This window comes from Alligator sinensis, unplaced genomic scaffold (assembly GCF_000455745.1).
Source record: "Alligator sinensis unplaced genomic scaffold, ASM45574v1 scaffold218_1, whole genome shotgun sequence".
Classification (NCBI taxonomy): Eukaryota; Metazoa; Chordata; order Crocodylia; family Alligatoridae; genus Alligator; species Alligator sinensis.
In genome coordinates, this window is record NW_005842083.1 from 2,385,775 (window position 1) to 2,398,304 (window position 12,530).

Here is a 12,530-nt window from a genome sequence, read left to right on the forward strand (position 1 = left end):
CATGATTCTAAAGAATGTTTGTCTCAGTGACCATACCAAGGGTAGTACATTTAATTTTTTTAAAATTCAGAAATGACTACTCTTGCCACCCCAGCCTGGGAACTGGAACTCAAGTTGAGTTGCTTCCTTCTTACATGAATTAAACAGCACAGGATCTGCAAGCTTAAAATTCTTTTAGTTATATCAGAGGTAGAATTTAACTGGGCAGTTGAAAGATAATCTAATGCAGAAGGATCAGAATACAGTCTACCTTTTCCTTGTGTTGACTCCACAAAGGCTAAGAGGAACTTAAAATGATCAATAAAAACTTGACTTGGTCACTGAAATTACCAGACACAACTGAATGCACGCAGATTATGCTAAGAAGGTCCAGCTTTTTACTTACTGATTGTTCACAGTTTAGTCCTGAGTTTACTAAATCAGAAAGTGGCCTGTAACATTTAGAACTGATTTATATTTAAACTACCTCACTGTAATTCTTAACTGTCACATCTTTTCCTTCCTCCATAACAAACAGAGGTTTAGAGAATTTATCTTAATAACGATCTGAACTTCAGTTAGACAAATACAAAAACATCAAAGAGAAAATACTGCCTGCATAACTGTTAAATATTTCAAAATTTCTCAAAAACAATCCTTAGTCTGTCTGACACCTATTTTGAACTACATTAATTTAAGTAGACTAAAAACCAAACAAAACTGGCCCCTAATCTATGGCTACGTAACATTACCCTGGTTATGAAAAATTTACAAATCCTACCTTGTCAATTCAACCATTGGTAACACATATCAGAGATATACCTGCCCTAGAGCTGCCTAAAAAGTGTGCTTAAAACTAGTTGCAAGTGTTAATATGTAGACAATCCAGGGGTTAAGAGCTCCAGGAGCTTCCCAAAAATAATGTGCAACAAAGCCCTAAGCAGAACATGGTTTGAAGCCCAAGAGATGATTCTCTTAGTAGACCAGAAAATCTAGCTAATGCTGTTTCCAAACTCAATGCACTTCAAAAAGCAGAAATGAAGTAGTGGTTGAAAGGTAACAAAACCAAGAAATTCACTAGTCCATCTAAGAAAAATCTAGATCCCACACCAGAACCATTAAAACATAGCACATGGGAAATATTCTAGGACACAGGCCTCTTCTAGGCACTTCAAATGGCTTCAGGCTCTGTTGTAAAAACATTCAATCACGAGAAATTAAAAACCAAGAAATATGTACTTGCATCTACCTACCTCACCCCCACTGTACTAATGAAATGTTCCTATTTGAAAATATTTGTCCTTACTACAGCCATGCTAAAATCATCAAATAAGCAATACTTAAAAGTTAAATTAGGACTGAGTACCAAAAACAATAATCTTTTAAGTCTACATATTTTCTACAGCAACTCTTACCTGCATTACGCCTCGCTCATTACTGAGTGTCCGAAGCTCATCTGAATGTGCCACACAAATCTCGTGCAAGGCTGCTAGATCACGAGACATGTCAGTTCTAGAATGTTCTATAGTGTCTGGCAGGTCAGGTACATTCTTTAACAAGAATTATAAAAAAAAAGACACATTTAGAATTGCTATTCATACAATAGAAAAAGCAAAATCACCTTACCCTTCTCAGAAAACTGTAAAATTGTGAAGTTTAACACTACTGATGTTGAAAATAGTTGCAACATAATATGCAGCATAATATTCTTAGTCAAACAAGTCTTCTATCCACAATCTCTGACCAAGTCAAACAAGTCTTCCACCCATGGTTCCTCTTCCTTCGCTAGTAATATTTTGCTTTTACAAAAGACTAAACAATTACAAAAGCAAGTTGTTACAGAATACTTCTATTTTGCATGTCCTGGCCTTAATATGGATGTTCTGGTGTTATAGATTGCTAACATATTATTTTCTCTTCTAGCTAGGACAACAGCCTAGCTGTTATCCTATGCTGTTGCTCCCACTTTGATTTGACCAGCAAGATATACTATGAGAGATATTTTCCTCCTCCTTCCCTGAAGGCAAATAATATGTATTCATTCATATTTTTTTCTATATTTGGATATCTCAACAGCAAAAATGGGAAAGCAGAACTTAACTGTCAAGTTAATGACTATAATAATGGACAAGATGTACACTAATCATGTTAACATTATGTGCAATTACAAGTGAATATGTACATTTTAAAAAATTAAAATCAGAGGATCAAAGTATTTAGATAGGGACAATTAAAGGCAGCTGGTTGCCCCTAACTCAAATAAGATGATAGTCACCTAATAATGCATCCTTTTGTAAGCAGCAATTTCAATGTACTGTGTATCACGAATAATCTAAGATACCTCACTAGGTTCATTATTTAGGCTTCAACTCAGGAAAATATATTTATACTACGAAGAACTTGGGCAGCCTAAATTTTTGCTTTCCCAAATCAAACCTTTGACACTGTGGATGGGTACAGACATTATACATACACCGTTATAAGCAACTGGAAACCAGTTTAAACCTGTAACAGAACAGAAGTTCAGCGCACAAACTGATTTAAAAATGGCAGAATCTGGTCTAAGATAGACCTGAATCGTTATAGTATCAGACTTAACTGGTTTAACGAACTTCTGGACTCAACTTAGGCTGTAGTCTCCCAGCATCCCAGGTGCCTTTGGAGGCCCTGCTCCCCTCTGCCCTGGAGGGCTACATGCAACCTCAACTGCACTTGTCTGCTCTGTTCGTGTGCCAGGCAGCCCCTGAGCTGTCACAGGGCCTGGATGGAGCCGGCAGAAGCAGAGAAGCACGGGTGGGGTGGGAGTATGAAGGCCCCTCAGGCCTGGCCTCAGCCTCCTGAGATTCAAGTAAGCACAGATGAGGGGGTAGGGGGGCCCCATGTAGAGAGGTGGCTCCATCCCCTTCATGTCTCTCCCTGCAAGGCTGTCCAGCTTGGCTGACAGCCCCACACAGCTCTTATGGCTCTTGCTTTGTCAACTGAGCCAGGCAACTGGGGGAGAACAGAGGCCCCTACCACAGAGGCCTGGCCCCAATCTGCCCAGGCCCGAGCAAGCACAGCTTGCGGGGGGCATGGCCCCCCTCCACTGCCACTGACAGCTGGAGAGAGAGGCCATGCTGGGAGGTGTGCGGGAGCGTCTCCTACCTTCTGGCCTCAACCAGTGAAGGTATCTGCATGCCCCACCTCCACCAAAGGGCGAATGTGCATTTCACTTGCTCCTGATCCAATCTAAAACAACCCTGCCTAGGTCTGATCGATTCTGCCTCGGGCTTTTTGAATGCCTGTACCTAGCCTGAGAGAGTCATAGTTTAGAAAAGTAGTATATTATATGCAACTCCTTTTCTGTTACAACAGTTGCATATATTCTGATGGTAATTTACCCTGTTTAACTTGAAGTGGAATATAAAAAAAAATTAACCTAAAAATAATACACAGTACCTCAAAACTACCGTAGTAACTTAGAATTCAAGTTTTATTTTTTTGGGGATCAGACTTGCCAATCTCTCCTAGACCCACTGAGTAAGCAAGTATGAGTCTACTGGTATGAGCCACTATTCTCTTTTGAAGTGTGGTTTTCTGTTTTGCAGAAAAATAAGAATTGTTTGATTCCATTCATATCTGTAATGCCATTCTACTGCACGCAGGCTGGCATGAGTACAGTGCATATCACGTGTCACATTAAGATCAACAATATTTCTTTCTATCAACACCAAGACCATAACAGGTAAATTGTAAGCTAAGATGCTCACTAAATAGGGGTATTTGAGATGAGGCAGAAGTTGCTGGATTTAAGAGCCAGTTAATGAGGTCCTTTAAGATTAAGTTACTCGTCTGTCATATGTTTCCTACATATGCATCTAACTTCCCCACGTACTCTTACCCCAAGTTCATCTAAGAACATGATCATGCGATGTTTGTTGCTCTTGATGAATGGATTTACCCCCTCCATGTACGGCTCCTAAAATTTAAAAAAGCAGCATTGTAATAGATATCAATTTAGTAGTCACATCTACCTACTATATAATGCAATAGCTAGTATCTCTCATTCTATTTCTGGTTCTTCCTCAGGGTGGATACTCTAGGTCAGTGGCTCTCAGCCTTTTTTGTACCAGGAACCCTGCCAGCCTGAAGGGGGGAACCTGTGGCTTCCCATATTTTTTGCCTTTAAAGGAGAATCCATTTTTAAAGTTTGTTCACGACCCTTTCATATATTTTTGCAACCCACTTTTAGGTCATGAGCCACAGGTTTGGAGATGCTGCTCTAGGTGGACTTATACATGTTTCCTTATATGTGTACACTGGCTATGGTACACACTTAGAATTTAATTTTGAGCATATTTAAGACAAATGTGCACACAATTGCAATATTACTGGAATGCACTTTAAGATTAGGGGCCTAATATTTGGTCTTTTCCTTTTAATAACAGTTAAATTTCAAATTATTTTTCAGTGTTATTTCTTCCTCATGTATAAAAGGGTCTTTGAAATCAGGCCATCAGGCAAAGCGGCTCTGATCTCTTAGTGATGCAATGGAAAACTTCACAAAATTGTTGATATTCTAAGACCTTGGAAAAGTAGACTCTCAATCCTGACTCCAATCAACCCCAGACAGAAAGGAATACCAGCTGTACAGCAATATGAAGCAGCACCTGAAGTAAACAGGAGAAAAGCCGCTCTCCAAATGAGAACTGAAGTCAGTAGCCTCTTTGAGCTATTTCTAGGACTTCCAAAAAGCTTGCCTAAAGTCTGGAAGACCAATTGGTGTCTCAATTTGAAAGCAAATAGCTATCAGTAGTTCTGATAAAAATGTAATCAATGGATGCTGTCCAGATAAGGTGCTCAACAGAGCTATTTAAGAATTACAATTGTCCTCTTTCCACTCTTAAGCAATCCATGGAAATGCCAGGATATTTTCAACCATCATGTCAGAGCTACCAATGCATTCTGTTCCACCTTTCTTCTTCTTCCATCAGGCAAGAGAACAAACAGATCAGGGCTCACTCCAAAATCTTAATACTTTTTTAATGGAGGCTTACTTTCACTTTCTACTTTAATATCTGGAGACAATATATTACTTTGTATGGGAATAGCAGGCCAAATCAGTCATTGACATTTTATCTGGCAAGTGCTTAAAAAGTCTTTCCTAGGATCTTAATGGTATAAATACTTGTTTTATGAGGAATTACATTCTTTCCTTTTTTGGAAACAACTGTTCTCATTAGGACTCTGTACAGAGTGAAAGCTGAAATCCTTGTTCTAGAACTTTTTAGATTCATCCACGGAAAATCATGGTCTCTGGAATAACAACAGATGCCTTCTGTGGTTGCAGAGTTAAGTTTCTGATCTCTGCACGCACTGCCTATGGAAAAAGGCAAGGCAGACCAAATGGAAGAAACTGGAAACTGCCCTAAGAAATACCACAACTGAGTTTGGTAGTCTGGTGATTGACTGTTTTGTACCATGAAACACCATTGAAGTTCCCCAAGGTCCCTCTATTATCCAAGATGTGGTGGATCATGGACTCTTACAAGGCTGGATAACATCTTAGCTAAGTGCCTTCCTGCTCTTTCTACTGTTTCTTAGAACCATATAAAAGCAGGAAGGAGAGTGCAAGTAGTGATGTTACTTATGCCTTTCTTGACTGAAGAGGCCAGACTCTTGGGCCTGAGTACTTAGCACTGGACCTTCTGGTGCTCTAACCAACAAAGACAGTGCTCCATCCAGCACTGGATAGGTTAAAAATGGATTTATGGATGAATATTACCTGTCACAGCTTGTAAAAAGGATGAATGGAATTTATTTGGCTCTACCTGCCTAAGCAATGACCATAATTAAATTATGGCAAATAAGTCAAATATAACCTTGAGTTCCTCCAAGAGTCTTGCTGTAGTTGTTTAAGTGTCTAAGCCAGGGGTGGGCAATTATTTTGGCCCGAGGGCTGCTTAACAAGTTTTGGTTATCTGTCAAGGGCTGCAAAGTTAGCCCCTGCCCTGCCCCACCCCACTCCCTGGTTGCCATCTTAGGACTGGAAGTCCCACACCTAACCCTTGACCTTTGCCACCTGAAGTCCCTTCCCTTGCCCCAGAGGTACTCCTTTTGGGAGACAGAGGGAAAGGAGTGCCATCTTGGAATCAGAAAAAAACCAAAAAAAACCAAGTCATATACTAAATAAATAAATCTACTATAACATTTTTGATTTTAAAAATTTTTGTCCTGATGTATGTACATTTGCATAGTGTATATAGAGATGATTGCATTAGAGCTCAAAACAGTTTTTCTCTGATATATTGTGTGTGTCAAGGGAAGGATAGTTAGGTGTATTTCAGGTGTGGGTTGGGGGAGTGGCTGTGAGTGTCTGGCGGGGTGTGGGGAAGTGTGGGAGGGGTCCTTGGAGTCCCTGGAGCGTGCAAGTCCCCAGAGCGACCAGCCCCACATGGCCCCAAAGCGCGCAGCTCCCATGCTCCCCACCAAGGGTCCCTTACCTGAATTTCTGTGCTCACAGGGAGGGAGGGCTGGAAAACAGTCATAGGGTTGCTGGGCAAAAGCCTCTGCCAGGCAGAAGCTTCTCATCTCTAGCACCCCCAACCTTGGGGCTAGGGGCAGGTCAGGCTAGGCTGGAATCGGGGCTGGTTGCTTAGCAACCAGAGCTGTACTTCCTGCATGGAGGCATTGGCTTTCGGAGGGGCAGCCAAGGGCTAGGGCCCATGATCATTCTTTTGGCTCATGGAGGGGCCCTGTGGGCCGGATAGAACCATCTGGCAAGACAGATCCGGCCCATGGGCTAAGCTAAAGCGTAAGTCCCTACATCATGTTATTGGAGTATTCAAAACAAGAAAGTTTTCTTTTGCCTTTTTTTTTTTTTTTTTTTTTTAAACAAAGCCTGTTAATAGTCATTAAAGATACAAGGTCACAGAGCATGTTATTGTAGCCTCATCCCATTCTTTACAGCACTAGCCACAACGAATCTGGGGATAGGTTTATACTTTCAATCTGTTAAAGTATTGTACTTTGAATTCAAACAACCAGCACAGATTTAATTCCCAAAGAAAATAACAGCCAATCATTGGACTGTAGGGAGAGCATCTACGTATGCACAACGATCCAATCCCATAGTCTGCAATAAGATGTAGCTGTTTGCCTCCCCAACCCAAAGCATATAGTACAATATACATCTCAGAAAAGTACTGAAAATATAAACCAGATTATTCAGACTAGAAATGTTCTCAGCTGGAAGAAATTTCAGCAAACAAGACATTCCTCTATTAGAAGTGACAGACAGGTCTGGTCCTGCCCCCAAGCTCCAAGTAAACTGACCCACTCATTGTAATGGATATTTTAGCCTTGGCACAAGGACAAAAGGGAATTTTCATGTACTTCTAAGCTTTCTTTTCCTCTGCAAATGGGAGCTAGTAACTGCAGAAAAATAAGAATTTACCCACATTTGAAATCATAAAGGGCACTCATCTGTTTTTTGGGGGAGGAGGAAAAAGGAGTCTTGTACCTCTAAAACATTTTATAATTTAGTTATGATGTTAGGTCATGTTGACAGAATGACTTTACACATTACAATATGACTCATCAAATGAAAACTTACAAATGTTGTAATGTACATTACATGATAAAGATTTAACATTCCTTAACTATATAATTCTATTTAAATATACTTATTCACCTTAGCTCCAAACTCAACCAAATTTGCTAAGTTCTGCACAGACTTGGCGACCAGCGTCAGTGTTCTTGCAGCAGTAGGGGAAGGGGAATCTGAAATATAATGATTTAATGCAACCAATTTAATCTAAAACTACAGTAGAAACAACAGCAAAAACATATATTCAACAGTCACACAGTCATTATAAACAAAGTAATGATTCAGGAGAAAACTTATGACAACTGGTAAAGTCTGTTTTTTTAATTAAGACGACAAGGTTCTTTGGGTAAATAGTTGGAAAAATTGCTCTTTGCAAGCTTTCAGGCACAAACAACCCTTCTCCAGGCATATTGAGAGTCTGATGGTTAAATTAAAGATTTTATGAAATTCAAAAGAAAGGGCATTCAGAAGGACATACAAATTCACATATCAAATTTCCTAAAACAGTGAATATACTCTTCATGTGCATGAAAAAGGAATGTGATTACTGGGAAGTCTGAGTTTTTGTGAATTAACTTTAAAAAAAAATCTTTCTACAAAAATACTGAAATGCATTAATTACAGCAGCATGCTTCTCTGAATTAATCTAATATTTCAATTTAAAAATATACTGAATGAGAATTAAGGCTACATCTCTTTCCTTTCATTATACACATACTAATGATCATGCACATTTGACTACTAAGTTGAAATTAACAAGTCTTGCCATTTCCTTCTAATGGAAGAGGAACATAAATTCACTAGTTTTTATTTGAATGTATGTGGTAAACTGGTGTATATTACACAGGCAAACATTCTTATAAGACAATCTCTATAACAAGCCATCAAGATTTCCTTATGCCTATCCCACTGCTACCTACCAAAATCAAGGAGGCAGACAGTCAAATTCACGGGCCAATCATGGGCTGGTCACCATTTTCACAGGCTTATTCTGGCAGTCCCCCTGATGCCTCTGATTGGCCAAGGGGTCCCAGTGGCCCTGTCCCTTTCCACTGATTGGTCAAGGGCTGTCCACCATGCGGCCCCATCCCTCTGCTGACTGGCCAAGAGGGGTGGGGTCACATGATGGGCAGTCCTCTCAGCCAATCAGTGGCGAGGGGTGGAGGGCAGCTGCCATCTTGGCTACTCCCCTTTGCGCCATCAGCTCCACCCCTCAGGCTGTGCAGCTGGGCCACAGTAACCATGAGGACTTTTATGTTTAGTTCTCCCCGGCTCTCCCTCTGCAAATTTCACAGACATTGTCCAAGTTTGTGGACAATGCCTGGTTTCGCAACTTCCATGACATTGTGAACTGAGTAGGCCCCTACCCATTACCAGCAGTAGAGGACACTGAACATGCTGCTGGTACTAGATCACTATATGCCAGGGGCCACTCTTTATTAGTTAGGGAGAGCATTGCTTTCAGTTTAAAAGTGGACTATTTAAATGCTCTAACTCTTACTCAAAAAGTCATAAAAGTTGCAGTTCATGACAAGAATGTTGGGTAGGAACAAATGTGAGGACATTTGAAAAAGGTATTCCTTAGGTACCATTTTTAAGAACAAAATGTAAAAAATCAAGTTTTTTATCTACTATCAATTTTTTATCGACTTTAAACTTTACTAACAGAAAACGGTTTTCGGACACTTAACTGGCTGGATATAATACAATCACTGAACTCCAGCTGCATCCATTTACTATTAATTTGCATCCTATTCTGAGCAGTTTTTTTCCAAAGACCTGTCTTGTGCATGTTTATTACACTCTGGTAGGGCACTTTTTGTAAGTTTCATCCTGAGACCCAAAATTTCTATTTTTTAAAGCCTCCCAAATCCACATACAGATTTTTCCTTAGAAGTACTGTCAAGAATAAATAGAAGGGAGATGAAAGAATCATGTAAACATGTTCTCCAAGGAATTAAAACAAAGCACAATCAAGACTAAAGCAAGCTGCTACATGATTTTGGTTCAGTGTCTAGCTATATCTTTCCCTTACCAATGTGGTCTGTTCCTAATATTTTCATATTTGTTTTCAGTGCAAGACAAAAGGAGAATGGGATAGTATGGCTTGCAACCAAAAGACTGCTAGCATAGGGAATGGAAAGGATTATGAGAAGGTTTGCACAGCGTAGCATGCAGTAAATTGCCACTGCAATCAGAGCAAAGGGCATGGAGTATTATCCAGAATTCTTATTCTGAACAAGCTATTTTGGTATGTATCCGGGTATATCTCCATTAGCCATAGAGATCTGTCTGTATTATCACCACATGGCTGACTATCCTCAAAGTAAGACATCACCCTTGTATACCTATACAGACAAGTTCCAAAATTAAGTGCTGAAATGAAGCATACTTGATATCTCCACCATTCATTACAACTATACATCAAACAGCAAGCAGTTAAATTAAATTCAAAACTGTAGAACACAGCAAACAATGGCATATTTTCTTAACTCTTCCCTGCATCTGTTTTTTACAGTAATCCTTTTCAACAATTTTCAGTAATTACTGTCAGCAACAAGGAACAGAGTTAAGGCTGTGTTCTGAGGATAGCATATAAACTTAACTTTTAAGTTCTAGCTTTCAAAGGTTTAAAATTCAGGGACTTTCCCCATTTGAGAAGGGCATGAAGTCCAAGTGGGCAACTTTAAATAAGACTTTGGCATTTAATATTTAACTAATGTATTATCGGAAGGCAAAAACAAAAGTTGTTGTAACCTACTAGAATTTACAGATCCGTCATTAAAACACTGTGGTGCATGTGGTATAAACCAGAAACAAGTACTCTCTCTCTTTCCTGTTGAAGCATGTTTGCTAAGTCTATAACTCAGACCAATGGATCTGGTGAGTATGAGGCAACTACAACCTATTCCATTTACTGTACTTATATTCAGATTCTGGAATGCATAATCACCTGAGATGATATTAAACATCCTTGGATTCAGGATCGCAGGACAAATCAGTCGGAGAAAAACAAAGCCACTGAAAAAGGAAGGAAAACATTTTATTCAATAACAAAATTCTAGTATTTAATGTAAAACCCATATGACCATTTAAGCTTCAAGACTGTGGAAATAGACTCTGAGACAGACATGTAACTTATCTTGAACACAGAGAATGTGGTCATTTAACCTCTTACTATGGTTTTACCTTTAATACATGGTATTACCTTTAATGCCACTTATTCTTCCACTATGCCACCCTATGCTCTCACTTCTTCATGATGAAAACAACACATAGCACTTTTGGCATAATAGCCTGGTTATCCAAAACTAAATAGTCTGGCTATAACTCAGCACTGAAATTGATCAGGCTGTTGAAGGGTAGAGTTCTGTGATATAAAATTTTAAGGATCATATAGGTCCTTCTTCTAGGCATCTCTGCTTCTAAATCATATGCTCTTGTTTAAAGGGTAGAAGAAACCACTAGCAAAACTCTTATCAGATAACCATTCATATTGAGGTGATCCTCCCATCTCCACTTTGCAGCTAAAAAGTCAATTGATCAAGCAAAGTAACAGTAGCGAACAAAAAGGCTAAGGTTATGTTCCTATTTTCTCTATTATAGGATGCTTATTGAAGTAAATTATCTAAAAGAAAAGGACTTTCCCATTTGAATTTTCAGCCACTCGGAACGTTTCTGCTGATATCTATGCCAGTTAGCTTCTTTTTTTTTTAAATTACAAGCAAATAGTTAAGTTCCTCTCAAGTAGCTGGATCAGTATATCTTCCAACTAGAAGCTGAGCTGCATTTCCAAGCTCGGTTCTTGATGTAGCAACATAGCAATGAAAGCCTTTCTCCGTCTACTTTCTGCCCTGCTATCCATTTCTTCAACTTAAATTCTAAATGATGCAGCAGTGAAGAGGCACTCTTTCAGTCTTAAGTATTAAACTAGAAAACAGGACAGCTTCTAATCAACACCTGCATGCACTTTCTATATTTTCTCAACTGCAATATACCCCCAAATAAAAAGCCCACCTTGTTTTAGAAGGAAGAATGTAGAGAAGAAAAAAAATGTCCAGAGTCATGGCTGACTCTGTAACACAGAGTAAGTCCTCGTGGGAACAGAGTATCCAGAAAATACGGCACCAGGAAGTTTCTGGTTCCAGCTGCCTCACCTAGGTTGTCCCCCAAGAGTGTCCAGAAAATGTGGCATCCATATTCCCAGGAGGAATTAATCTCTCTCACACAGTTACACTCCAGACTCATGCAAAGGCAGTAGCAAGACTGTTAACTCTGTAAATACTGCAAGTAGTTCTTTATAGAAGTTCCTGTAAATAAATTGTTGTTTCCACATCAAAAGTGTCATCAAGACTATTCGTAGTTCACTTCCTGCTTCAGGCATAAGCTACAGTGCTAAGCCAACAGCTCTGAGATGGTTAACACAGGACTCCACGGTCTTGGCAGTCATCTTGGCACCTGCACAGCATGTACAATGTTGCTTCCTTTCCAGCAAAGGAAACAGCTTCTCCACTTAAAATATGTACCCCAATTTTTTTTTCGGGGGGGAAATGGTAGAGATTGTCAGCTTTGCATCCAGTATCTAGCAAAGGAGAATCTTTTCTGTGCTACAATCAGCTGCTGTAGTTTTCTTCAAATTCATAGATGTTAGGGTCGGAAGGGACTGGAAAGGTGAAGGTGTATGTGAGAAAATATGGTATCTCTATAAAAATGGTAGAGATTGGCAGCTTTGCATCCAGTATCTAGCAAAGGAGAATCTTTTCTGTGCTACAATCAGCTGCTGTAGTTTTCAGCTAGATGCCTATCTAACCTCCTCTTGAAGACCCCCAGGGTAGGGGAGAGCACCACCTCCCTTGGGAGCCCGTTCCAGACCTTGGCCACTCGAACTGTGAAGAAGTTCTTCCTAATGTCCAATCTAAATCTGCTCTCTGCTAGCTTGTGGCCACTATTTCTTGTAACCCCC

General features: G+C 39.7%; 1 protein-coding gene across 1 annotated transcript in view; it reads right to left on the bottom strand.

Moving 5' to 3' along the window:
• The window catches only part of RASA1 (RAS p21 protein activator 1), a 76,132-nt gene that overhangs the window by 1,029 nt on the left and 62,573 nt on the right, over positions 1-12,530 (bottom strand). The window contains exons 23-26 of the mRNA XM_006023848.3: positions 10,521-10,588; positions 7,652-7,740; positions 3,860-3,937; positions 1,395-1,529 (exon numbers count right to left, since the gene is read on the bottom strand). Of these exons, the coding sequence (XP_006023910.1) occupies positions 1,395-1,529; positions 3,860-3,937; positions 7,652-7,740; positions 10,521-10,588 (370 nt within the window). The remainder of the gene's footprint in view (positions 1-1,394; positions 1,530-3,859; positions 3,938-7,651; positions 7,741-10,520; positions 10,589-12,530) is intronic.